The sequence below is a fragment of the Hyaena hyaena genome, unplaced genomic scaffold, assembly GCF_003009895.1.
Source record: "Hyaena hyaena isolate Hyena2069 unplaced genomic scaffold, ASM300989v1 scaffold_328, whole genome shotgun sequence".
NCBI classification, from domain to species: Eukaryota; Metazoa; Chordata; class Mammalia; order Carnivora; family Hyaenidae; genus Hyaena; species Hyaena hyaena.
Window position 1 is genome coordinate 1,128,352 of NW_024080958.1, and position 23,648 is coordinate 1,151,999.

The following is a 23,648-nucleotide window of genomic DNA, read 5'->3' on the forward strand; positions in this document are numbered from 1 at the left end:
CGATGCAACCCACTGCTTTTCAGAAGCAGCAATGATAATGATCCCGAGCCTGCCTCCCCGGTCCCAGGATTCTGGGATTCTACCTTCAGGAGCCGCCAGGAGAAAAGGGGCAGCTGCATCTGTCTATGGGTTTGGGGAACGTCACGGAAATATTCCCTCCTCCTCTGCCCTCCCTGCCCATGTCAGCTCGGGTCCCGGGAAAGTCTTCCTTTCAAGCCTGAGGTCTTCTCAGACCAGAGCCCCACGTTGAAGCCAGCCCAGCCAAGAGTACTTTTATTTAAACCATCTCTCACTTACAGCTTCCTCATCCCATGCTATTAAGAAATAGGAGTTCCAGGGGCGCCTGGGTGGCTTAGTCGGTTAAGCGTCCGACTTTCGCTCAGGTCATGATCTCGCGGTTCGTGGGTTCAAGCCCCGCGTCGGGCTCTGTGCTGACTGCCGGCTCGGAGCCTGGAGTCTGTTTCAGTCTGTGACTCCCTCTCTCTCTGACCCTCCCCTGCTCACGCTGTCTCTCTCTCTCTCTCCTAGAAATAAATAAAAAACATTTAAAAAAAAAAAAACAGGAGTTCCAGGGGTCACTAATTAGAACAACAGTGTTTATTAAGGGGTGACTGTGTTGCTGCTGTTTTGAACACCTTGCATGGATTATTTCTTTCAGTATTAACATCATAACATCGTCCCATTTTACAGATGAGGAAAGTGAGGATTGTGTGATTGCCCAATGGCTCGGAACCAGGGCAGGTGGCAGAGTGGGGGTGGGATGCAGGCAGCCCACCGTCACCCTCCCCTCCCCGGGGCCCCAGCCCTGACCCACCCCATGGTCACCCCTCGCCCCCAGCGCTGCCCTTGGTACAGGGATGCTCACCGCGTTGAGGCCGCACAGCTGGTAGCAGGCCATGGTGACGACCACGGTGATGAGCTGCCAGCGGACGAAGGGGTTCCGGAGCAGCTCCAGCACCGACACCAGGTGCACGTTCCTCTGCGCGCGGCTCTCCGCCAGGACCTCCTCCACCTCGCGGGAGACGTCCTCTTTGCCCAGGAAGGTTCGGAAGGCTGCACACAGGGACAATCGCAGACTCTCAGGGTTAGGATGTTTGCCGGGGACGGTCCCACCGCCCAGACACACACCTGGTCAGCGACAGTGCTGGCAGGGACCTTGGGAACCACGGAGTCCCAAGCCTGTTTGAAAACAGGAGAACAGGGGCCCCGGGGTGGCTCTTGGTTAAGCGCCCGACTTCAGCTCAGGTCATGATCTCATGGCTTGTGAGTTCAAGCCTCGCATCGGGCTCTGTGCTGACAGCTCGGAGCCTGCAATCTGCTTCCGATTCTGCGTCTCCCTCTCTCTCTGCCCCTCCCCTGCTTGCGCACTGTCCCACTCTCTCTCAAAAATAAAAATAAAGTTAAAAAAAACTTAAAAGAAAAAAAAAAGGAAACAGAGGCCCAGTGATGTGCAGTGACTTGTCCAAGCTCACCTGGTGACTTGGAGAAGAGCCAGGAGGGAACACTGGTGTCCCGCCCCCCCCTCCCCACTCCAGTCCCAGCAAAGCAGAGCACGCCCTGGGTTCAAGTCCCCTCGCCACCACACTGCATCTGTCCATGGGTGGTAAGCATTCCCGCCTCACACCGATGCTGCAGTGACTGGATGACGTACATACACTAAACCCCGGCTCAGAGCTTCACACACAGGACGTATGCCTTTGAAAAGTATTTAGTGAGCACCCCCTGTTTGCCTGGACCTGTGTGCTCTCCACGTTGGAGGCACTCAGATGGTCAGACCGCCTGCTGCTTGGCCGGGATGCTGGGAGTAGAGTCCGTCGTCAGAAGGAGAGCTGAACTCAACGACCTCCAGGACTCTTGCCACACGGCCCTCTGACACACAGGAAGCTTGCGTGGAAATACTCTCACAGGGCTAATCTTCTCAGCATTCAGACTCACCCACGTGACATGCCTTTTCCAGGCTGAACACTGCAAATTCCCAGCCTCAGCCAACCTGCCGTTTTTTACTAAGCCTTTAATCGTGCAAACCTCCACAAACATATGTATAAAGGTGGGCCGACGGATTGGAGCCCTGAGATCACAATAATCAGATAATAGGAGACACTTTCAGAACACGGGTTTAAATGTTCAGTGCTCTGACATTTAACCGCCTCCAGAGAAAGGGGGCCGTGCTGGTGGCTCCCGTGGACAGCCCATTCCAGACACCGTGGGCGTCATCCTTAAAAACAATGCTCTGCTCCACGGGGCATGTGAAAACTGCCCTTTTTAAGCAGCAAAACGAAACTTCAAAAAGACAAAACAAAACAAAACAAACAAACCCAAATAAATGCTGTTAAACTTGCTCCAGATTCTACAAAAACAAGCCCATGAGACTCTGGGTGTTATTTCCAATAGCACACTGAAAATTGCTTCAGAATGTTTCTTTTATAAGCTATGATTTAATGCTTTTCATAGTTTTTATTAAGGATAAATGGGAAAAGTAGCTGAGTGGGTAACATTTCCATATCATTCACTTAACTATAGTGTTGCTAATACCTCCTCAAAGTTCAAAACGCAACATTCATATGATAAAGGAATCCTAAAGTTTGAGGACAGGAAAAGATTTCTCTCTCCCTGACATACATGCTTTCCATGTAAAATAAAGAGAAATCTATAGCCTATCCCCCTCCCCCTTTTCACCTTGGCTGCCAGGAAGCTCTCAGCTAAATTCAATGCTCAGCTCTTTAAAAAAATTTTTTTTAATATTTTATTTATTTTTGAAAGAGACAGAGCATTCATGGGGGAGGAGCAGAAAGAGTGAGAGAGAGAGAGAGGGAGACACAGAATCTGAAACAGGCTCCAGGCTCTGAGCTAGCTGTCAACACAGAGCCCGATGCAGGGCTCGAACCCATGGACTGTGGGATCATGACCTGAGCAAAAGTCGGACACTTAACCGACTGAGCCACCCAGGCGCCCCCAGAACCACTGTTTTCAAACAGGCTTCTGGTTCCTCCCAGGAGGGTGTCACACCAGAGCAGGCCCTTCCCACTGTGGGACCTGGCTCCCGCAGCTTCTCTACCTGCCAGATACCCTCCTCCCTGCCTACGTCACGACGCTCTTTTCTGTTCGCGACCGCGCCTAATAAGGGCGCCATGGGATTCCGTCCTGGGGCCCTTCCTATCCCATAGGTATCCTCTCCGGCAGGGGGCTCTCAAATGCCCTTCTGAAAACAGCAAGCAGTAGAATCAGGAAAGCGGAGCTGGAGTCCTGAGGGGCGCCAGAGAGGGGGTGTTTCTGGCGGTCAGAAGAGAGAGCCTCTGGGCAGGGTGCCAAAAGACAGAAAGTTGTCTCACACATCCCGACACTCAAGACAAACAAAAGACTTTGGGACTTTTGCTTCCTTTCTCTCTCTAGAATGTTCTTTTGGCCTTTCTGCATTTGGCTAGCCTTGTTCTTTGAGCCTCAGCTCAATACCATCTCCTCTGGGAAGCTCTCCCTGATTCTCCCCTGGAGGGAAGTGAGGGAGGGACGGGCCGGGGAAAGCCTAGAGATGAGAGCACGGGATGGAGGCCTGGTCACCCAGCCCCACTGATGCCACCTTCCCGATCTCGAGTCGCGTGCCCGTCTCAGGCCCCGGGTCCTGTCTCAGTTCAGGCTCAGCACCTCCCCGCGGGCTCCTCGTGCTGGTGTCCGTCCTCCAAGACCACCGCTCTCCCGCACGCAAGCCCTCGCTGTCCCACCCCGGCCAGCAGGACCCGCGCTCACTCTGCCCGCAGAGCCCCCCCCCTCCCCCCGCCCCCCAGGCCAGGCCCTGCCAACGGCGGACAGTCGAGTTTCAGGCGCGCTGGGCTGATGGCTGGAGGCACGCAACCCTTGGGGAGGAAGCACTCGCTTGTACAGGCACAGTCTCCGGGCTGGCTGGCAGAAACCGCAGCCCCATCCGAAGCCAATTCTCAGCCCGAACTGGCTCCAGGCAGCGCACCAAGTGTATGAGTCAGAGGAACAAAAGCTATGGTCCCTGCAGAGGCAGCGTCTGCTTCAAAGTCACTCCCATTGCCAACTCCCAAAGAAGCTCCACGGAGCAACATTCCTTGGTCAAATCAGGGGGTGGTGTCTGAAGTGGCGCCTGCGCCCGGCCAGCTCAGAGAAAGCGCTGGAAGCTGACTGCAGCCCAAGCCGGGCTCTCCGGCACCCCCAGTGCCAGGCCCGGGAAGAGGTGTGCGGCAGAGAGGAAGGGAGGAGGTGGGTGGCGAGGACAGACTGGACTGGGCTCTGTCCAGCCTCCACTGCCCCTAGCCTGGCGCCCGGGCCCATCTTGGGCGCCTCACGTGCTTCTGTTTCCTCAGGATCCGGGGGTTCGGCGCGACTGTCTGACGTAATAGAACCTGCACGGTTTGCTCACAACTGTCACTGGGGGTGTCATGGTGTCACCGGGTGGTTAAGGGCCCCCCGTCTGGGGCCACAGTGCCTGGGGCTCAACTTCTTACTTCACCCCTGATGCCAGATGAGTTACTTCCTGTTTCTGTGCCTCAGTTTCATCATCTGTAGAATGGACGCAGCAGCGTGGGGAGTGTCTGCAGGATGAAATGTCAGCACACACCACCTCCTCAGAAGTCCCACGGCTGCTCCTACTGGGCCGGGAGCACTACAGGCCTGTTAACTATTCCAGAAGGCACCTGCCACACCCCCACTTTATTCTCCTTTTTCTTCCTTTCTAGCCTGACAAAAGGTACAAAAGCCTGTAACCTTCCGTTGTGGCTTGAACGGTGTCCCCATAAACACAGGTTGAAGTCCTGACCTGGTAACCGTGAACATGACCTTAGCAGGAAACAGGGACTCTGCCGACGTGGTTAATATGCCAGTTAAGACGAGTAAGCAGAGGGTGTAGGGTGGGCCCTCGATAAGAAGAAGTGACACGGACACAGACACGCGGGGAAGACGGCCACGTGAGGGCGGAGGCAGCCACAGCCACAGGGCGCCAAGGGCGGCAGGCCAACCCCGGAAGCTGGGAGAGCAAGGCCGTCGGGGGACAGGTTGACTTTGGACTTCACGTCTCCAGAACCAGACGCAACACCCGTCGTTGAAGTCCCCGGTCTGCGGCGCTGCGTTAGGGTTGCCACTGCGCCGACCGCCTCTGCGAGCGTCTATCGCTCCTGCTGGAGCGAAGTGTGCAGCAGCCTGGAGACCGCTCCCTGGTGGCCGGCAGGGGACTTGTGACAAGGCAGCCAGAGGGACTCGCGGTGGAGCCCTGGGTGGCGCGCCCCCCTCTTCTCCCCGGAGCACGTGCCTCGGCTTCTGAAGCTGGGAGGTTTCATCCAGGCACGTGTTTCCAGCAGCTCCTGGGACTGAAGTCTGAGTTCATTACCGACCAGGGACGTAGCGAAGGCACAGGAAGCCCTGTTTGTGCTGTCCCAGCACTGCACCAGGGACTGACCCTGGAGCCGTCCGGGGGCCACATGGGGGTGCGAGGAGCTGGCAGGGTGCCCTCACCTCTGCGTTGGGTGACACATTTCCGCTTACTTGTCCAGTGGACAGAGGACTTGGGAATGGGAGTGTCTGGTTAGAGGTGAATTAACCTTGACGAACCTACAGGCGGCTCATGAAGGATCCTCCTCCAAAGAAGGCCCAGGTCAGGGTGACACAGGGTGGCACAGAGATGGAGCTCAGCAGCCACCCTGCTCCAGCTGTCAGCCCGCGGTCGGCCCCGGTGCCTCTCGACAGTAGGCGTCTAGCCGAGCTTCGACCTCCTGACACCTAAGTCACCGGCCTCTTCCAGGTAAAGGTGACGCTCTGCGGAGAGCGAGAAAGGGGCAGCTTTCCACAGCCCCCACTGTGCTGCTCGGGACCCCAGGGATGCGCAGGTGTCGGGGGGTCAAGCTCCCGCATCTGCACGTTAAAAAAACAAACCCTCTGCAAACAGCTGTAAAAAGTGTGCCTGTTTTGAAATGATCCAAATGAAGCGTTTCCGTGGCTGAATTATGGTTGTTAAAATATAAGAAGGCAGCCCCGGCTCACGATTTTGCAGAAATGGCTGAGTGCCGCTGGGAGGCTGTGACCTCCCCGCTGCAGGTGCCCCTCCCCCAGACGCGACTCCTAGCGGAAGCGACTGCAACACGATTCCAATTTCCAAACGCGTCCGGTCCAGCCAGTCTTGCTGCCATCTTCCATTTGTTTTCCGAAGGCTCTGAGCTCTTATCACCACCAGGGCCGATACTGCAACGACGCTGGCTGACGCTTGCTGAAACTCACTCTGGGCCAGCCACCGTTCTACATGCTCCATAGGCCTTTTCTTATTTAACTTTCATATAAGGGTCCCCTGAAGGAGACACCGCAGTGTCCCTACTTTGCAGGTGAGAAGAGACATGCAACTTGCCGGTGGTCAGAACTAGGGTCGCTGAGAGCGGAGCCTGAGACAAGGGTTGGGCGTAACAAGGTGACCCACGTAGTGACTGCAGAAAGCAGGTGTGAGGGGTGGGGCGCGTGAAGTGGGGAAGGGGAAGCCGCCCCAGGCGAGTCATTGAGGGGCCCACTACGGACGAAGGGGTCCTCTGTGCTGGACTTCTGAGTAGCGCACGGACATCTCCCCGAACTGCCCATGCCCGCTCCTGCCTCCGGGGGCCATTAACTGGCGTGCGTGCACGTTGTACTGGGGAGGGGCTGAGCTGCGTCTTGGCCACCCGAGCATGCAGATGCTGTGCCGGAGGTGCGGAAACGTCAGCCTGGGTCTGTGCCCACCCGGGGCTGCCCCATGGCTGGGCTGAAATCAGAGTGGGGAGGAGGAAGGAGCAGTGAGGCCACCAGAGGAGGCCCGTGCTGTCACCACTGGTGAGTGGAGTAGCTGGGAGCAGAGCCTAACCAGAGGCTCCGAAAGCCCTGCCCTGGAGGCCCTGCTATGCTCCCGGGAACTTAGAATGAGACCTGTCAGATCTTTGAAACACGGTCCTTCCGTGGTCCACCCCCCCTTCCCCTCACCTACTCTCCTTCCCTCTGTTCTTTCCTTCCTCCCTCCCCTCTTTCCCTCCCTTTCTTCCTAAGTCTCATTCCATACCCAGAATTCCTGAAGAGCCTAGAAGCATCCTCTGGCTTCCTCTCACCCATGTGTCAGCCCATCTCCAGAGTGAGGCAAATGCCTCACTGGTAAATCAGCACCAATTTCATTACACTTTGGAAGCGCAGAGGTGACTGGTTTGAAACTAACTCTTGCATTCTTTCTTCACCCAGAGGCCCTAAGTAACATTCCCTTCCTTCTACTCTCTAGGGGAAGGCCTGGAATCTGCCCCTGGAGCCGGGACCCCAGTCACAAAGGGGCGGAAACCATGCAGGGAGGGGGCAAAGCACATGCTGTGTCCTGAGGCTGGCCAATGGCTGGCCTATCATCTGTCCCACATCACATGTGGTCCTCCCAGACCAAGGCAGGTGCTTATGCTGGTGTAAGGCTTCAGGACGCTCCATGCCAGAGGCTGGGACTTATTCCAAGCCTGGAATACAGCAGGTGCTCAAACCATGTTGGATGAATGTGACTGCTTCTTTCTCATCTGCTCAGTCTAGAGAAGGGATCCTCTGGCAGGAGAAGCCTGGATGTGGATAGGGTTGGATTCCTTGGCCCCGAGGTCAGAAGAAGGACCAATGGCAGCAGCTGTGACCTGGCAGGCGTCAGCTCACCACAAGGAAGAACGTCTGACTGATGTGGCCAAGGGCAGATTGGGCAGTTTCACAAGCAGTGAGCCCTCCATCCCTGGAGGTGTGCAAGGAGAGGCGTGATGACCACCTGTTGGGATGTTGTGGGAGGGATTCAGGCACTGAGCAGGAAGGACAGGGTCTCCCAAGCATGTAGAGAACCCAAGAAGGGTGTGGATTCTGTAGAAGACTAGGGGAGAAGGAAGCCATGGCATGTACGGAGTGGGGAGCAGATGGGACAGAAACTTCCAGTTTTAACTAGCTATCCTTGGAGAGAGGGGAAATGACCTTAGAAACTCATAGTCAGTGAGCCCATTTCCAAAACACATTTGCTTATGGAAAATAACCCTCCCAGAGGGATCTGTTCCCTTGAATCCCCAGCTCACTTAAATAGTTCATCTGATCTACTTGGGTCCTCTCCCTGCTCAGGCTCCCACCCTCGCCCTTGCACTTGAAAGTAAAGGCTGCCCATAGCTCACAGCTCATTCGTATTTCTGGTCATGTTCTGATCACTAATTCCAAAGAACTTGAAAAGGGAATGAGAATTTGCATTTCCCAACTGGAGAGAGAACCCTCTGGGCGGCATGGTCAATTTCTAGGCTGAAATTGCCGTTACATAATCAGATCTTGTACCCGTTAAAGACTCATCTTAATTCAAGGTCAAGAGACCAAGCAGGAGAAGGGAGGTTGACACTGTGCACCCACTAGGTGCCACATGTTGGGCTAGGTGTCTTCCAGACCTGGTGTTCTGCTCTCTGAGCCTCAGAGGAGTGAGGAAATGTGCCAGAGATCTCAGGTAGAAAGTGAGGGAGTCTGTGCTCCATCCAACCTGATCTTTCTTTGCCTGCACCGTGAAGAATGATGAAAAGAAACCATGGAGCTGAGAAGCTAAAAGAACTAAATTCAGTTCATTTGAATTAACCTGCAGCTTTTCAGAGCTTGCTATGTGCCAGGGGATGCAAATGTCTCCTGTGCTGAGGGAAGAAAAAGGCACAGTTTCTGCTCAGAAGGAGTTCTCTAATGAGAGAGGTGGGTGGTGCTGGATGTGGGCCTGCAGGAGCCGCACAAATCCCCACAAGGTCAGTGCTCTTGCTGCCTTTTAACAGATGGGGAAACTGAGGCTCAGAGGGATGAGTGACGTGCCCAAGTCACACAGCCGAACTGCCATTCCCAATCTCGTGGGTCTTCGTGCCCAAAGGGCTGCAAGCATGGCTCAGGGGCTGATTGAGAGAGCAGATCTCCCATCATACATCCCTTGTGCGGGAGGTTAGGTGGCGCCATGGGGATAACGGAAAGTCCACTTCCCCGAGAGTGCTCTGTAGATGTCTGCTGCCATTCTGTCTTTCGATGATTGCTTTTGCGTGTAACGAAATTAGCGGTTCCGTTCATATTGTCAGGAGTGATCTCTACAGCTGTGCCTTGTGTTTTTTTTTTTCCGTTAGTAAATGAGCAATTTATTACTGCAAAGTTAAGAAGATCATTCTGTTATATGGTAAGGACACTGGACAGGAGATCTGGCACTGAGCACATTGGTAAGCGCACAACACGGTATTGGTGACGACAGGCACAATGTTACACAGCAGATCTCTTCAACTTACTCATCTTGCATGAACTTTATACCCACTGATAGTGGCTGTCCATTTCCACCTCCCTCACAGCCCCTGGAAACCACTATTCCACTGCTGGGATCCATGAACTTGACCATCTCAGGCAGTTCAAATAACTGAGATCAGATGGCACTTTTCCTTCTGTGACTGGCATATTTCAGGCAGCATAATGTCTACCAGGCTCATCCATACTGCCACACAGGATTCCCTTCTTTTTTTAAGCTGAATATTCCATTGTGTGTTTATAACACATCTTCTCTATCCATTCACCGATCAGTGGACATTTAGGTGATTTCCACATCTGGGCTATAATGCTGATATCTCTTGAGATCCTGATTTCAATAATTTTGGATAAATGTCCGGATGTGGGGCTTCTGGGGCACATGGTATTTCTATTTCTCATTTCTAGGGAAACTCCATACTGTTTTCCCGAGTGGCTGCATCATTCTGGATTCCCACCGGCAGTGTGTGAGGGTTCTGATTTCTCTACAGCCTCGCCAACTCCTGCCTTTTGCGTTTCTGATAATAGTCATCCCGTCAGTGTGAAGTAATATATCACTGTGATTTTGATTTGCATTTCTCTGATTAGTGATGATGAATTTTTTTTTTTCATGTATCCATTGGTAAAGTGTATGTCTTCTTTGGAGAAATATCTGTCCAAATTCTTTGCCCAGTTTTAAATAAGGTTATTAGATTTTTGGCTATTGAAATGTAGAAGTTCCTTATATTTTTTAGATATTAGTCCCTTATAAGAGATATGTTTTGCTAATATTTTCTACCATTTCGTAGGTTACCTTTACCCTCTGCTGATTATTTCCTTTGCTCTGCAGATATATTTTAATTTGATACAGTTAGTTACCCTATCCATTTTTGCTGTCTGTGCTTTTATCATATCCAAGAAATCACTGCCAAAACCAATATTTTGAAGCTTTCTCCTTGTTTTCTTCTAGGAGTTTTATGGCTTCAGGTCTTACAGTTAAGTCTACAATTTCTTTTGAGTTGATTTTGTGTATACGGTGTGAGCTAAGGATCCAGCTTCATTCTTTTGCATAAAGAGAACTAGTTTTCCAGTTATCTTGTATCCAGAAAACACTATAGTCCACAGCCAACAACATGTTCAATGGTGAGAAACTGAAAGCCTTTTCTCCAAGGTCAGGAACAAGGCAAGGATAGCCACTCTCATCACTTGTATTCAGAAATCCTAACCAGAGCAATGAGGTGAGAAAAATAAAGAAAAGGCATCCAAATAAAAAAGAAGTAAAATCCCTCTTGTTTCCAGACAACATATGTATATGAACATACATATCCCATGTTCATGGATTGGAAGATTTAATATTCTTAAAATGACCATATTACCCAAAGCCATCTACAGAGTCAATGCCATCCCTATTAAAATCTCAATGGCATATTTTGCAGAAATAGAAAAAAATAATGCTGCAATTCACATGGAACCACAGAAGACCATGAACAGCCAAAACAACCCTGAGAAAGAAGAACAAAGCAGGAGGTATCATGCTTCCTGATTTCAACATACACTTCAAAGCTATAGTAATTCAAATATGGAACGCCAATATGGTACTCGCATTAAAAAGACAGACACATAGACCAGGGGAACAGAAGACAGAGCCCAGAAACAAGCCCATGGTTGTACAGTCAACTGATCTTGAACAAGCTGTGGTTCTCAAATCTGCAAAATAGCAAGGTTGCCCAGGGCTCACACTGGGGTGAGAGAGCTGGAGCATGAAAGATGTCCCCCTGTGTGACTTGGGGAGTCGCTTGGCAGCTAAAACCTCAGTTATCTTCTGCAATGAACTAGAGTGAACAGCATCAACACCAACAAGACTAGCCAACATTCCTAGAAGGCTGCTCTGTTTCAGAAGGTACCTGCGAGAATCAACTGACATGCGTCTGTTAGGTGATAAGCCAGGGATTATCCCTGACGAAGGACAGCTATCAGTAGTAGATTTCCCAGGTAGAAACAGTGAAGTATTTATTAAAAAACAAAAAAACAAAACAAAAAAAAATCCAAGCAAACGGCAACAACAAGAAAAGGCATCCTCCCTGGCCAGTGTCTGTGCTAAGCAGCCATATGTATTCATGGGTTTATGATCAACCCTTGAACTGTCAGTGGATTCCTGTCCTGTCCCTTCACTCCCTATGTCAACTCATCCTTCACCCTGGATCAACTGCCATCTTTTCTAGGAAGCTGTCCCTGGTGAACCCCCACCAGCCCTGTGGAGCTCTGTGCTCCTTCCTCCATAGCTCCTGACACGGGGCCATCTTACACTCATCGTGACGTGCGTCTGGTTCCTGTCTGGCTCCCTTGCTGACTGCTTGCTTAAGGGCTCGGGGGTCCTGTCTGGCTTGGCTCCATACTTTATCCCTGGGCTTAGCCCTGTGCCTGGCACACAACAAAATCTCCATAAATACGTGGGCACAGAATGAACAGTGACTCCAGATGACTCACAACCCACACTCCATTACGTGTTTCAGGCTCGTGCTTTCAGCTCTTACTCAGGGTCCATATAAGGAAAATCATAGAAATGGTAACTAACTAGAATGTAAATAAAAAATTGAAACCCAAAAAGAAAAATCACTGAAAAATATCTTTTGCAACTGCTTTGACTTCAGTTTGAGACTCAATTATGTGTCCCAAGACTCCTGTGGAGGGTCCCTTGAAGTAAGTGGTGTGTAAGTGAACTCTCTCTCCCCTGAGGAACTGATCTGCGTCTCATAAAGAGTCTGTAGAGGGACCAGTTCCTTTCTTGCCATGGCTTCCAGGAAGCTCAGAGACTAATTGGGTGTCTCCTAGAAAAATGTCAGGATGCTTCCCATGACATAGTCAACTTCTAGGCATCATTCTAAGCCCCTTGATTTCTATAAGGTAGAAGATGAAGTCACTAACACTTATGAAAAAGAGAGAAAAAGAGGCCTGGAAGGTGTGGCCTGCGAGGTGGACCTTTACCCCCCAGTTTCTTCATCCCTGTGAAAAGGCCCCTGTGTCCAGACTGCCTCTCAGCACTGTGGTTCTCTCCAGCGCGCCACATAGAAGGGTTATAACAGTGGCTGCGACTCTTCCTCCAACAGACGACAGACACGGGAACAGACAGCTGATGGCAGGGGCTGGCTGTGGACAATCACGGTTCACTGGCAGGTCAGAACCCAGATGGGACCACCATCAACTGCGTGACAGCATCACAAAGCTGACAGCGTTGGGGCGGGCTGCTCCTCCCCCAGACCTGGCCCAAAGCTGCCCTCCTGGTCCTTCGGGGGACGGGAAGGGGTGATGACAGTGGACCATGAGTCGGGACAAAGGGCTCCGTGCCAGCCCAACCACTGACTTGCCCGCTGGCTTCAGACACGACTTGCCACCCGCTCTCAGTTCCACATCAGCACAACGAAGGTGCTGCATTGGCACGAGCTCATCTCTGTCTTCCGAAGGCCAGAGGAAGCCTCTTTGTCTAAGCTGAGCTCAGCTACTCCCCTCCAGGCACCTTCCACTGAAGCCAAACATCCTCACGCTTTTGGGCCACATCATGTGTATCCCAGATCCTGTGGTTCTATAGACAAAAATCCAGACTTTGGTCCCAGATGAGCTTGAGTTCAAGAACTGGCCCCACCACTTACTGACTGAGTGGCCTTTGGAAGGTTATACCGACCTCCTCGGCCTCTATTTTCTGAACTGGAATGTGGAGATAAGAACATAATCCCTTAGAGTTGGAGAACACTGAGAGGTGGCCACGGGCACATGCCTACGTGCCCCAGGCCCTTAGCACATGACAAGTCCATTTGTCCTCCCTTCTCTCACATCACAGATTTAGGATGCCTTCTGCCTGTGTCTTTTTTTTTTTTTTAAGTTTATCTATTTTTGAGAAAGAGAGAGTGCAAGCGGGGAAGGGATAGAGAGTGAGGGGGACAGAGGATCTGAAGTGGGCTCTGCACTGAGAGTAGCAAGCCTGATGTGGGGCCTGAACTCCCAAACTGAGCTGTGAGATCATGACCTGAGCCAAAGTCAGATGCTCAACTGACAGAGCCACCCAGGAGCCCAGTCCTCTGCCTGTGTCTTAAGTAGGCATCATTTATTTATGTATTCGACACACATTTATTGAGCCCCTACTATATTCCAAAAGATAGGTGTCTGTGCCCTGATGTCAGTTACTAGCGCTTGAGATTTGATTTTAGAGAAAGCGCAGCCTTCGGGTAGTTTGTTGTTGGCCACTGTTCAGACGGGCTCTGTGTCTGACTTAAACCGCTTTGAACTGGAGCCTTCACAAGCATGAAGAGCCTACACCTTTACTGAACATTTTGTAAAACTGCCTTCTCTGGTTCCTTCCTTCTGAGGACGCATCCAAACATCCCCGCCTGCAAGCCTTCTGCCACCTTGGGAGGGGCTGCAAGGAGACGTGGAATGGAGCTTTAATTTTGTTTTTATTTATTTATTTTGAGAGACTGAGAGAGAGAGAGAGAGAGAGAGAGAGAGAATGCACATAGGAGAGGCAGAGAGAGGGAGACGGAGAATCCCAGGCAGGATCTGTGCTGTCAGCGCGGAACCCGACATGGGGCTTGAACCCACGAACTGTGAGATCACAACCTGAACCAAATTCGAGAGTCAGATGCTTAAGTGACGGAGCCCCCCGGGCACGAGACTGTATATATGTACCTACAAGCTTTGCGTGGACTTGAAAGTTCCTGCCCCAAGGACGACCTGTCGGACGCAGAGCTAGAAACTACCCTGGCATAAACATCAGAAGGTCTGGAGTAACGAGCTGCTGACCGTTTCCTGCCAGCGTGTCCCCCCCACAGACCGCCCCGTCAAAGCTGAGGAGTCTCGGGACCCCAGGTTTGGGGCTCAGGTGTCTCCCTTCCACTCTCCCCTGTAGCAAGCGCCTCAGCTCATCACACATTAAGATGCGCAGCCCTGTCATTTCATGAGATGCTCAGTCTCTAGCCAGGGAAAGGGGGCTCTGAGAGACCATCACTCTGGGGCAACGGGGGGAAGCGCTCAGAGGTCACGCATCCCTCCTCAGACCATAGACAGGAAATCTGAGCACCAGCAGAGGAGGCCTGATCCTGCAAGGGCAGGGGACTGTGGGGCCAGAGGCAGGGATAGGACCTCGCAGGGATGGTGTCTCCTCCTCCCTCGGCCCCGTCCCTGTCCCTCCGCCAGGTTCAGGAGGGGGCGCAGCCTAGCTATCGGCCATCACCAGCACAGGGCGCTCCAGCAGCCCCGCCCCTCTCTCCAGTCATCCTGAGGGGGTTGGGGGGGCACCCATGTGCCAAGAGTCCGGGGGACGTGCGGGGCCAGGCCTCCTTCCCAGGCACGGGGCTTCATTTTCGGCGGACGCATCAGGTGGGTGGGAGGCTGCAGGGCACAGCGCCCTCACCACGAGCCCAGCCAGCGCACGGCACCGCTGTCACCCAACACCGACGTGCCCTCCTCCCGTGCTGTCCTGCTTGTGTCTATTCTTTCCACACTTTATGGTCACGTAGATTTTTGGTATGTTCTATTCCCCCCCACACGGGGCATTATGTCCTGGGGATGATCTCACAATGCTGTGTTCGCTTTGTAATTGCTACACAGGGGAGTCAGGTTGGGGGACAGAGTTTTTAGGTTCCGCATGCAGATATACAATTACTTAACCCTCCTGCGATGTAATGGCTCAGATACAGGAAATCATAATATTGCGGAGGAAACTTTCTGGGCCTTAAGTACAGCATACGTTTTGTTAATATACTTGTGTGTATGCAAATGCTGTGTTTTATTTTTTTTTTATTTTTATTTTTTTTAATATTTTTATTTATTTCTAGGAGAGAGAGAGAGACAGCGTGAGCAGGGGAGGGCCAGAGAGAGAGGGAGTCACAGACTGAAACAGGCTCCAGGCTCTGAGCTGGCAGTCAGCACAGAGCCCGACGCGGGGCTCGAACCCACGAACCGCGAGATCATGACCTGAGCGAAAGTCGGACGCTTAACCGACTAAGCCACCCAGGCGCCCCTCAAATGCTGTGTTTTATAATTACAAATACACACACAGACGCACACACACACTCACACACAAGCAACACACAGCACTTTAACGACCCTGGGTTGGGAATAAGGCAAACTGAATTTCAACCTCATTTCTGTCTCTAGTTGCTGGGCCGCAGGCCTCCTCAGCCCCCCAGTGTGGTCCCTCCCTGGGGACTCTGGTGTCCTGAGGGCTCGCAGAGGCCAAGGAGGGCACGCCGGAGGCGCCCGACAAGTTATGGCAACGGAATGCTGTGTTGGAAAGAAAAATCCTTCAGCTTCGGGCACAGGGACCTTTCGCCCAATTACGAATTGTAAAGGAAAACAGAAACAGTTGGAACATCCAGCCACTTGGAGAGTTCAAGTAAAAACAAACACTTAACTACCTTTAACGTTAAGATAAAGTCGTAGTTCAGCCTGAACTGATCTTCCTCACTTAACCTGATGTACGAGTTTGCTTTCCCTGCTGCAATAAATCACCACAAACCAGGGGCTGCAAAAGCACGAGGTTTTTATGCGGCGGTTCTGGAGGCCCGAAGGCCAGGATGGTTCCCGCGGGGCTCACACCCAGGGTCACAGTGCCAGGACCCTTCTGGAGGCTTCAGGGGAGAATCCGGCCTGCCGGCCGTTTCCAGCCCCAGGGGGCGCCCTGTCCTGCACCCGTACGGCGCCCTCAGCCCCCTTCTGCCGCTGACCCCCCATTTCCATGGCGGCATCTCCTGCTCTGCCCCGGGGGGCACCCTCTCCCCCTCTGCCTGTGACCCCCACTTCCATGGCAGCGTCTCCTGCTCTGCCCCGGGGGGCGCCCTCTCCCCCTCTGCCTGTGACCCCCACTTCCATGGCGGCGTGTCCTGCTCTGCCCCGGGGGGCACCCTCGGCCCCCCTCTGCCTGTGACCCCCGCTTCCATGGCGGCGTGTCCTGCTCTGCCCCGGGGGGCGCCCTCTCCCCCTCTGCCTGTGACCCCCGCTTCCATGGCGGCGTGTCCTGCTCTGACCCTGCTCTTTCTCCCTTTCACTTACATGGAACCTTATGAGGCTCCTGGTTCATCCAGAGAATCCAGAAAAATGGGCCCCACCTCAAGGTCCTTATGTTAATCACATGAGCACAGTCCCCTGTGCCATGTGCGCTGCCGCTCACGGGGTCTGAGGGTCAGGATGGGGTCACACGTGGGGACCATTATTCTGCCGATCACACATGACGGCATAAAAACGGTAATGAGGGACGTGCTGAGGACCGAGGATGGCCGGTGTGGATAAAAGCAGCCTCATAAATGAATCCACATGATGGTCCCCAGGTAAACGTGATGGAAATGTGATGGCAAATGATAGAGAGAGCTCTGGTGTAAATGGCAGTTGGTTTGTAAGAGGGCTGAAGAGGTGGGCGCTTTTCCTCCTCCAACAGTAAACAAACTTTTATTCCCAGAGCAAAAAGTTTCACTCACTTTAGCCACCGAATCCCCTTCTTCAAAGGCAAGGTGATTCGGAAAGGGCAGAAGCAGAGAACCCCCTTCTCTGTGCACATCCCTTTCCATTGACAAAGCCCTCCCCCCACACACACCATGTTTTTTTTCTAATGTTTACTTATTTGAGATAGAGCGTGCATGCATGTGCACTCAGGCACACGTGAGCAGGGGAGGGGAGAGGAGAGAGGGAGAGAGAGAATCCCAAGCAGGCTCTCCCTGTCAGCACAGAGCCCAAAGCAGGGCTTGATCCCATGAACTGTGAGATCATGACCTGAGCTGAAATCAAGAGTTGGATGCCTATCCCTCCTCATCAGGGAAATACAAATCAAAACCACACTGAGATACCACCTCACGCCAGTCAGAGTGGCTAAAATGAGCAAAACAGAGAACTCTAAATGCTGGCGAGGATGTGGAGAAATGGGCACCCTCCTACACTGTTGGTGGGAATGGAAACTGGTGCAGCCCCTCTGGAAAACAGTGTGGAGGTTCCTCAAAAAGTGAACAATAGAACTCCCCTATGACCCAGCAATAGCACTGCTAGGAATTTACCCCAGGGATACAGGAGTGCTGAGGCATAGGGGCCCATGGACGCCAATGTTCATAGCAGCACTCTCAACAATAGCTAAAACATGGAAAGAGCCCAAGTGTCCATCAACGGATGAATGGATCAAGAAGATGTGGTTTATCTATACCATGGAATACTACATGGCAATGAGAAAGAATGAAATCTGGCCATGTGTAGCAACATGGATGGACCTTGAGGGTGTTATGCTGAGCAAAATAAGTCAGGCAGAGAAGGACAAATATCATATGTTTGCGCGTATAGGAGGATTAGGAGGAACTTGACGGAGGAACAAGGGGGAGAATAAGGGGGGAAATGGTGGGGGAGAGGGAGAGAGGCAAACCATGAGAGACTCTTGAATACTGAGAACAAACTGAGGACTGATGGGTGTGAGGGGGGAGGGGGGAGATGGGCATGGAGGAGGGCACTTGTGGGAATGAGCACTGGGTGTTATATGGAAACCAACTTGACAATAAACTATTTGTAAAAAAAAAAAAAAGAGTTGGATGCTTAACCACCTGAGCTAACCAGGTGCCCCCCCCCCCCCCCTGCATCCTACTTGAACTTGTCTACCTTGCTCTAAAGCAGGACCCAGATTAGGAAACCAAGGCCAAGAGAAGGTTGATGGGCAGGGTGCTGGGCCTTGATTGAGCCCGACCTTCTAGCGGTTTCCACTGGCTCCTTCCATTCCCGCCCAGCGCTCAGCACCTCTAGAAATGAGAACGCCCCACTCCTCTGAATCTGTCGGGAGGGGTCTGGGGAGGGTGCTGGAACCACAGGAAGAACAGGGGATGCTCACATCACGGTGGGTCCTTTAGGGCAGAGACCCAAGATCTCCAGGCTGTGGCTGCTCTGGACTTTCGTCCGGTTCTGCCTCCATGTAGAGGGTCCGTGCAGACCCCATGGCCTGGGCCTCAGCCCTGGCCATCCAGGAAATCCATGCTCCTCTGGAAGGCAACTGTTGCAACGGTTTGGGGAAAATTTGTGTTTTCAACTCACCTCTGACATGAATTCATTTGGATATACTTTCTTCTTGTCTTAATAAAAACTAGAGCCCTTGTAACCAAGGTAGGGTACTTCACCGCTAGCACAGAAGAGAGTGAAGTCAGCTGTCTTTGACAAAGGCCACCATGGAGCCCCACTTCCATCCTCTGGGCATGTGGCCTTGCCTCCTGCCTGTTTCTGGCCATCTCTGGACTGTGGAACAGCCCCTTAGTCCAGCTCAGGTCACTGAGGCAGCTCAGGTCACCGAGGCATGTCATCATGTGGATAAGGAGCACTGTGACATTCCCGAAGCACTAGACATCGTTAGAAATGTAATGGGATGCAAGACAGCTGATTTTGCCAGAAGGTGGTAGACGGTCCTCATAGGCTAGAGGTGGGGCTGCCATGGAGGTGCTCAGGAACGACGAATGAAGGAGATTCTCATTAATTTCAGGGCTTTGGTTTGGCAGAGTGAGTTCTGGGAGCTTATTTCCAGAGCTCAGTCAGCCTCACCTTTAACTAAGCATCATACAGTTGTTTCAACGGTGCCATTGTGAAGGAGCCACAAGTTACCAGCCTTCAGAGCACCCAAAATGCCTCGGTCCGGCTGGTCCCAGCCAACAGGACTTCAGGATCTCCTTTTCCACACTGGGGCAGAGCCCGCCAGGGGCCAGATGCTCTTATTCCTTCTCTTCCTCCTTAGGAGCCACCCTGACTCTTTGTGGCCAGGGTGCATTAATTAATTCCATTTCCCAGACTCCTTGGCAGTTAGGAGAGGATGCACAATCACTTTCTGACCGAATAGGCTCAGAGTGTGTGAGATTTCAAGGAGAATTCTTAAGCAGACAGGCAAGTGATAATCCCTCCCTCTCACCCTCCCTCCCCTGGCTGGAATGCGGTGTGACAGCAGCCACGTTGGACCATGAGGCAACCTTCTGAGGATGGAAGAGGGAGACAATGAGAGGAACGACGTCCTGACCCCATGGAGAATCGTAACAGCTGCAGACCGCCTACCTTCAACACTTCTGATGTGAGAGAGAAAGAAACTTCCATTTTGTCTAAGACACGATCATTTGGGTTTCCTAGCCATAAGGTAGTGGACCTGAATCCTGACACACACACCTTTCTCTACAAAAAAAAGCAAAAGAAACAAGCTTCCGTTGAGCATGGTTCCAACCAAAATTACAATGGCAGCCAACAGTGGACAGTCTTCCTTTTCTGTGAAAGCCGGGGTTCTAGCCCAGAACTGGCTGCTAAATGCCATGGGAACACAGTCCGTCCCACGCACAAAACAACAACAACAGCAACTGCCTTTTACTTGTCTGAGCTCTCTGCCAAGTCTAAATGCCTGATTGGAGTTCTGGCAGCAAAGGCCAATATGGACCACAGGGGAGGGGTGGCAGAGCACTGCCAGGAAGGGAGCTTCCAGAAGTATCACTCCTGGTGACAGGCATCTATTACCTTTCCTCTCTTGCCTGTATCTTTTTCTGGAAGCTCTCCTCCCATGGGCCCTGTAATTCCAGTAGACACATCAGTCAAACCTCGTGGCCATTCATCCCCCAATCACCAGACTGGATAGTGAGGGGGACTGGCCAAGAGAGGAATTCTAACTCTTAGCGGGGGAATTGGTTCAAGGATGGCCATGTGACCTAAGAAGGGCCAATGAGAGTTCTTTCGTTCAGGGGTTGAGATGTGCGCTATGTGAAAAGGAATCCCTCTCCTCCTCGGTGTTAAAAAACTGGAGCTGCTCAGGACTGACTTGATGCCAAGTGGAAAAAACTCATCTAAGAAGGAAGCCAATGAATCCTAAGAATGTCTAGGATTTGTTGAGCGAGAGAGAGATGGTACCTTCACTGCTTGGTTTTAGCTCCTCAATCCCACCACGCCTGAAGGAAACCCAGTCCCTCACTCCTTATCATGAGGAAGAATCCTTATTGTTCACTCCTGATACTATGTCCTCTGGGAGGCACATTTCACTGCTGTGTCGTTACTCAGTCTGTGCTCACCCCTCCCCTCACCCACTCTTCCCCAGGAGATGGGAACACACTGGTCTGACTGGTAAGCTGGGGAGAGAGATGGCCGGCACAGCTTAGTTCCTCTGGTTCATTTGAGGATCTGCCTGGCTGGAGGAGCACACACTCTCTCTTCTTCTATGTTCTCAGGTTTTCTGGGCAGGCCTGCCCGGAGGCCCTGAGTGAGTACTTAGCTCAGTTCATGAGTACTGCTTTATGAGGCTCTCCTGGTCCTCAGACCTAAAGCCAGTTGACCAAGGAGTCTTTTTTTTTTTTTTATATTTTTTTTTATTTCTAGGAAAGAGAGAGAGACAGCGTGAGCAGGGGAGGGTCAGAGAGAGAGGGAGACACAGACTCAGAAACAGGCTCCAGGCTCTGAGCTGGCAGTCAGCACAGAGCCCGACGCGGGGCTCGAACCCACGAACCGCGAGATCATGACCTAAGCGAAAGTCGGACACTCAACCGACTAAGCCACCCAGGCGCCCCTCAAGGACTCTTTATCCACATGGAAAGTGGCATTTTTACCCCATCTCCTCCACTCCTACATCCCTCTTTCATTTACTGTCAAACTTGGGCCGGAAAGAGGGGTGTTAACTTTGGGTGACCTTGAATACCACTCGTAGAGCCAGGACTTCAAAGTTTCCCTTTTGCTTAGGCCACATTGCCTGGCTCTTACAACCCAAGGGACCCTGATCAATGCAACCTTCCGGACCCCAGTGACTGAAGCATAGCCCTATCACACTGCCTGGGCTAATATTTCATTTCTATCAATTAAATATCCCCCCTTTCTCATGGCACAAGTTCAGGCTTTTCCTCCTATTTTTAGGCACTGGGGGCTTCTCTTCAACTGACAAGAGGGGCATCAATAAATGAGACCCAGCTGGAGCTACGGACTGGGGGTGGGGTGCGGTGGGAAAGCCTGGAAGGGTGCTGTGGTATGGATGGGTTGCGTTGATGGCCCTGGTTCATGACCTCCCTCCGTGTGTGTCCTTTGCTCTGTAACTGCATACCCTCCTGGCTCTGACTGTGGTCTTGACCATGGGAGTTACTTTGGCCAGCAGGATTTTACCTGATTTAAAGCTTGAGAACCCACTCAACGCTTTCCATGGATGAGAGGCTTTAAGGGTCTAAGACCCGTGAAGTGCTCAGGGTGATCTAGCTGTCAATACAGATGAGCTAGCAATGAGGTCGCCCATCGCGCTTTCCCTTCCCCTCGCCTTCTGGGGGGCTGGGATGCTATCTTGACCTGGTGGGAGTGCCAGCACGGTAAATACCCGTTGTTTGCTGAGCAGCCGGAGTGAAACTCCACTTCTACTAGCACAGATGCGAATTCCAAAATTCTCTTTCAACCTCAGGCCAACATCATTGTTCTTTGTATAAAGTACACATGTAATATTTATCATTTTTTTATAACTGGACTTCTCCCTCGCTCCCTCCTGTGCTATGAAGCAAACCTTTTAAGCCATCTTTGCTGTCTGGCATGTACAATCACTGCCCATTCCAACCGTACATAATTGATGCCTTTCCTGCGAGTTCTTGTCGACGGGGCCAGGAGGGGTGGGACTGGAGGAATCGTCACCTTCCACCGACCTGCAGCCTGGCTACTTCGGCACTAGGATCCCCTCAGCTCCTTCTCAGCCATGTTAGTTTCGCTCCAGAGCCTCCCCCATCTGACAAAAGCCTCCTTCTCTGCAGCCTGACTTCTGGGTGGCTTGTGTCCCCACGGGCCCCACGGGAAGTCCTCTGGACCACAGCCCCCTGGTGCCCCTCCGTGCGTGAGTGGGCGGGCTGGGAGGAAAGTGTCCTCTGGTTCCAGTCCTTGTCCCACAGCTCACGGCTGTGGGGTGGGGAACGCCAGGGCCCCCTGGTGGGGGCAGCCCGCAAGTCCCACCCCCACTGCCATGCTCTCGAAAATTTCATGAATACGGGAGCTCTGCTCAAGAGTATTTGTAGTTCCCATCAATATTTTTAAAATTTAACCAATATTTAAAAAATATTTAAATTATTTTTTTCAATGTTTGAGAGACAGAGCGAGAGAGCACGAGCAGGGAAGGAGCACAGAGAGAGAGGGAGACACAGAATCCAAAGCAGGCTCCAGGCTCCCAGCTGTCAGCACAGAGCCCGATGCAGGGCTCAAACTCACAAACTGTGAGATCATGGCCTACGCCGAAGTCAAATGCTTAACCGACCGAGCCATCCAGGTGCCCCAAATTATTTTTTTAAGTTTTATTTATGTATTTGAGAGAAACAAAGATAGCTGAGGGGGGAGGGGCCGAGAGAGGAAGACATAACCCCAAGCAGGGTTGGCACTGCCAGTGCAGAGCCTGATGCGGGGCTCGATCTCACGAAACCATGAGATCATGACCAGAGCCAAAACCAAGAGTCAGACGCTTAACCGACTGAGACACCCATGTGCTCCTCTCAGCCCATCATATTTTTAGAGGCCTCTAGAAACCAAAAACCAAGAACCAGTGCCGTGGGCAGCTCACGTCAGCCCTGTGAGCCTCAGTTCCTTTGTCTAAGCAGTGAAGGTAATGATAATGTTCTATGTCATGTTTTTATAGGAGCGCCGTAAATGAGGAAATGGACCCCAGCCATAAACCGCTAGGCAAGTGGAGGCAATTGCTAATATCTCGTTTGTTGATTCAGAAAATACTGAGGCTGTGTGGATTTTAAAACGTGTTGCACAAATTGTATTAAGTTAAAGATTACCTAATTCTCAACTTTTTTCCTGGACGTGGACATCAGTGAAATTTAGATCAGAGGACAGGATACGGAAAAGAAAAGGGACCAAGCTCTCAGAATGACAGCAAATGCTACTGCAAACCTTATACATATCGTGTCATTTCACCCTTACAAGCCAGAGGGAGGTTTCTATCACTTCCTCCTACAGATGAGGGTGAGGAGATCAGGTCGGCCAGCAGAGCTGGGACGGGAAGGCTGCACGGGTCCACGCAGCCCCTCCTGCTTAACGAGGGTGCCGCCAGTGTCTCCTTTTACTAGAAGACAGTGTTGTTCATTCCACGTTGTCTGTCTCTGGGCAAAATGCTTTGCATCTCACCCAGCACCCACCGTTCGTGGGTTTAAGGAACGCCTACTAAGGCCAGTCCCGGGCCCCACCCTGGACGTCCTGCTTCTCTCCCGTAGAACGGACACGCTGCCTCCCTCGCTGCTGGCGCCCAGTGCCGTGCTGGCGGGCTGTGGTGCTCCTTCGGCACTTGCGTATTTCCTTTTCTTGTCAATGTCAGGGGTGAAGAAGAGAGGAGAGGCGGGGAGAGAGGCAAGATAGATCTAACCCGCTGAGAGGTCGGGCTGTCCCTGCGGTCGGGGCCACCTGAGAGGCAGCAATGGGGAGACGCCTCC

General features: G+C 52.1%; 1 protein-coding gene across 3 annotated transcripts in view; it reads right to left on the reverse strand.

Moving 5' to 3' along the window:
* SLC2A9 (solute carrier family 2 member 9) overlaps positions 1 to 23,648 on the reverse strand; it is a 241,274-nt gene that overhangs the window by 79,974 nt on the left and 137,652 nt on the right. For all 3 annotated transcript variants that reach the window (XM_039248991.1, XM_039248989.1, XM_039248988.1), the window contains one exon: positions 866 to 1,053. In XM_039248991.1, coding sequence (XP_039104922.1) covers positions 866 to 1,053 — 188 coding nt within the window. The remainder of the gene's footprint in view (positions 1 to 865; positions 1,054 to 23,648) is intronic.